At 58.6% G+C, this 2,660-nt stretch overlaps 1 protein-coding gene across 1 annotated transcript in view; it reads left to right on the forward strand.

Moving 5' to 3' along the window:
- The window catches only part of CACNA1A (calcium voltage-gated channel subunit alpha1 A), a gene marked incomplete at its 3' end in the record, with an annotated part of 251,525 nt that overhangs the window by 178,034 nt on the left and 70,831 nt on the right, over positions 1-2,660 (forward strand). The window contains exons 19-20 of the mRNA XM_045289704.1: positions 603-1,066; positions 1,573-1,711. Coding sequence (XP_045145639.1) covers positions 603-1,066; positions 1,573-1,711 — 603 coding nt within the window. The remainder of the gene's footprint in view (positions 1-602; positions 1,067-1,572; positions 1,712-2,660) is intronic.

A 2,660-nucleotide genomic window follows, 5' to 3' on the forward strand; every position in this document is an offset into this window, starting at 1 on the left:
CCCGGAAGCGAGCACCAGGGGCCCAGAAGGAGCAACTGAATGCAAACAGAGCCAGCTTGGGCCGAGGCCCACCCAGAGCCAGCCTCACCGCCAGCGGACTGTGAGGGCGGGAAGGCACAGGCCCACGCTGGGTCTGGGCCACCTACACAGGGGTGACCCTTGAGAGAAATAGGAGGACAAGGATAGACGAGAACCAGTTGGTTGGCACAGAAGATCCCTTGTGGTGTAATGGGTACATACTGGGCTGTAACCGCAAGGTCGTCAGTTTGAAACCACCAGCCGCTCTTTGGAAGGAAGATGAGGCTCGGCGACCCACAGGGGCATTCTGTACTGTCCTATTGAGTCACTGTGAGTCAGAATCTACTCGATGGCAGGGGGTTGTTGTGTGTGTGTGTGTGTGTGTCAGGTTGGCAGTTAGAGGTCTTGAGCTCTAAACAAGATTAATTGGGGCTCCCATAGCACCAACCCTGGATCCTTTGAGGGCCCGACTGCTGGTGTGCTGGCTGAACCACTTAATGGTGGGCTTAGGCAGCACCCAGAAGCTCACTCTTTATCACCCTAAAACAGCTGTTGGGTCTTTTTCATTGGTCTGCCTTCCGCAGAGAGAACCAGGGTTCCGGGGTCCCCGTGTCGGGCCCCAACCTGTCAACCACCCGGCCAATCCAGCAGGACCTGGGCCGCCAAGACCCTCCGCTGGCCGAGGACATCGACAACATGAAGAACAACAAGCTGGCCACCGCGGAGTCCGCCAACCCCCGCGACAGCCTGGGCCACACCGGCCTGCCCCAGAGCCCAGCCAAGATGGGCAACAGCACCGACCCTGGGCCCACGCCGGCCCCACCCGCCACGGCCACCAACCCCCAGAATGCCGCCAGCCGCCGGACACCCAACAACCCGGGGAACCCGTCCAACCCTGGTCCCCCCAAAAACCCCGAGAACAGCCTTATCGTCACCAACCCCAGCAGCGCCCAAACCAGCTCAGCTAAGACTGCCAGGAAGCCTGACCACACTGCGGTGGACATCCCCCCCGCCTGCCCAGCCCCCCTCAACCACACTGTCGTCCAAGGTGAGACTCCCACACACACACCCTTGCACACAGCCAGGTGGGCAGGGACTCCACACCTCTGGAGCCAGACTATGTGGGCTCAGAGGCAGGTGGGGCCAGTCAGGGGAGAGGCAACTCATGGTGGGAGGAGGGTGGGACGGACACCTGCACTCAGACTGTGGAGGAACTCGCTGCTTCCCTCTGTAAAGTGGGTCTATTGGAACTCGCTCCACCTGTCCCCAAGCGACAGGTGAAGGTCACCTGGGATGGAGGAGGATCTGTGACTCCCACAGGCTCCGCCACTTCCTGGCCGTGAGACCTTGAGAAAGTCACTTTCCCTCTCGGCGGCTCCATTGCCACCTCTGCATCCTGGAAGCAACAAAAGTACCAAGCTCAGTGGGTCCTGTGACCATCCGACGACGTAATAGGATGCCTGGCACATAGTAGGGGATGGGGTGTGGGCGGGCGCTCAGGGGCTTGTGGGAAATCGCAGAGGAGGACCTCTGGGTTGGTTCCTGTCCCCACAGTGAACAAAAACGCCAACCCAGACCCACTGCCAAAAAAGGAGGAAGAGAAGAAGGAGGAGGAGGAAGATGACCCTGGAGAAGACGGCCCCAAGCCCATGCCCCCCTACAGCTCCATGTTTATCCTCTCCACCACCAACCCGTGAGTGTGACCTGGGGCCAGGGCCCGGGGCTCCTGCTGCAGTGGGGGAGGCAGGCCAGGCAAAACCATCATCAGATCCTAGGGGACCTTGGAGAGAGTTAGACAAAGACACCCCTTCCTCATCAGATGGAAAACGGGATGCCCTGAGTTGGTAGGAAAAGACCCCTTCCTGGCAACAGCAAAAAAAAGAAAAAGTCGTGGTCCCAAATCTATGCTGCCTGTACTGTGGGCGGCACGCCTTAAAAATGGCCACCTTGGGCGATATGCAACCGGCACAGCTGTGCAGGGCAGCCCGGGGGCCCCAGGATCCCTGTCCCTGCGGCCGTTCTCAGGGCTCTGCATTCTGGGCAGCTCCTCTCTGAGTCCCTGGCTGTCTGTGGGGAGCCCCCTGAGCCAGGGGTGTTGGATTCCAGGAGAATTTGCCCCATGTGTCCTCGGAGGCTGTTTCACGGTTGGGTTTTACCAGGAGTGTTTCTTGAAGCCCTGGGTCCTCAAAATTCTTCCAGGGCAAAGAGCACTTGAACGAAATAAGCTTCCCTCTCACCTGCCTCTTGGAAGAAGCGGGCGCTGTGCCTTTGCTATTTCAGCTCGTTGACTTCTTTTGTTAGAGAAGCCCTTCTCTGGCACGCCAGGAGCCCCGGTGGCGTGGTGGTTACACATTGGGCTGCTCACTGCAAGGTCAACGGCTCAAAACCACCAGCTGCTCCCAGGGAGCAAGAAGGGACTTTCTGACTCCCATAAAAAGTTAGTCTCTGAAACCCACAGGGGCAGGTCTACCCTGTCCTATGGGGTCACCGTGAGTCAGAATCAACTCGTTGGCAATGAGTGAGGAGTACGGACCCTTCAAAGCCCCCTCATTTTTTCCAGGGACAGGGGGCGGTCTTTTTTTAAGCCCCTTTTTTTAATCCCCACATCCTTGTGAGGCAAGCTGTGTTCTCTTAGCCTTTTC

Source organism: Echinops telfairi, unplaced genomic scaffold, assembly GCF_000313985.2.
Source record: "Echinops telfairi isolate 266 unplaced genomic scaffold, ASM31398v2 ScPeMD7_30;HRSCAF=105, whole genome shotgun sequence".
NCBI classification, from domain to species: Eukaryota; Metazoa; Chordata; class Mammalia; order Afrosoricida; family Tenrecidae; genus Echinops; species Echinops telfairi.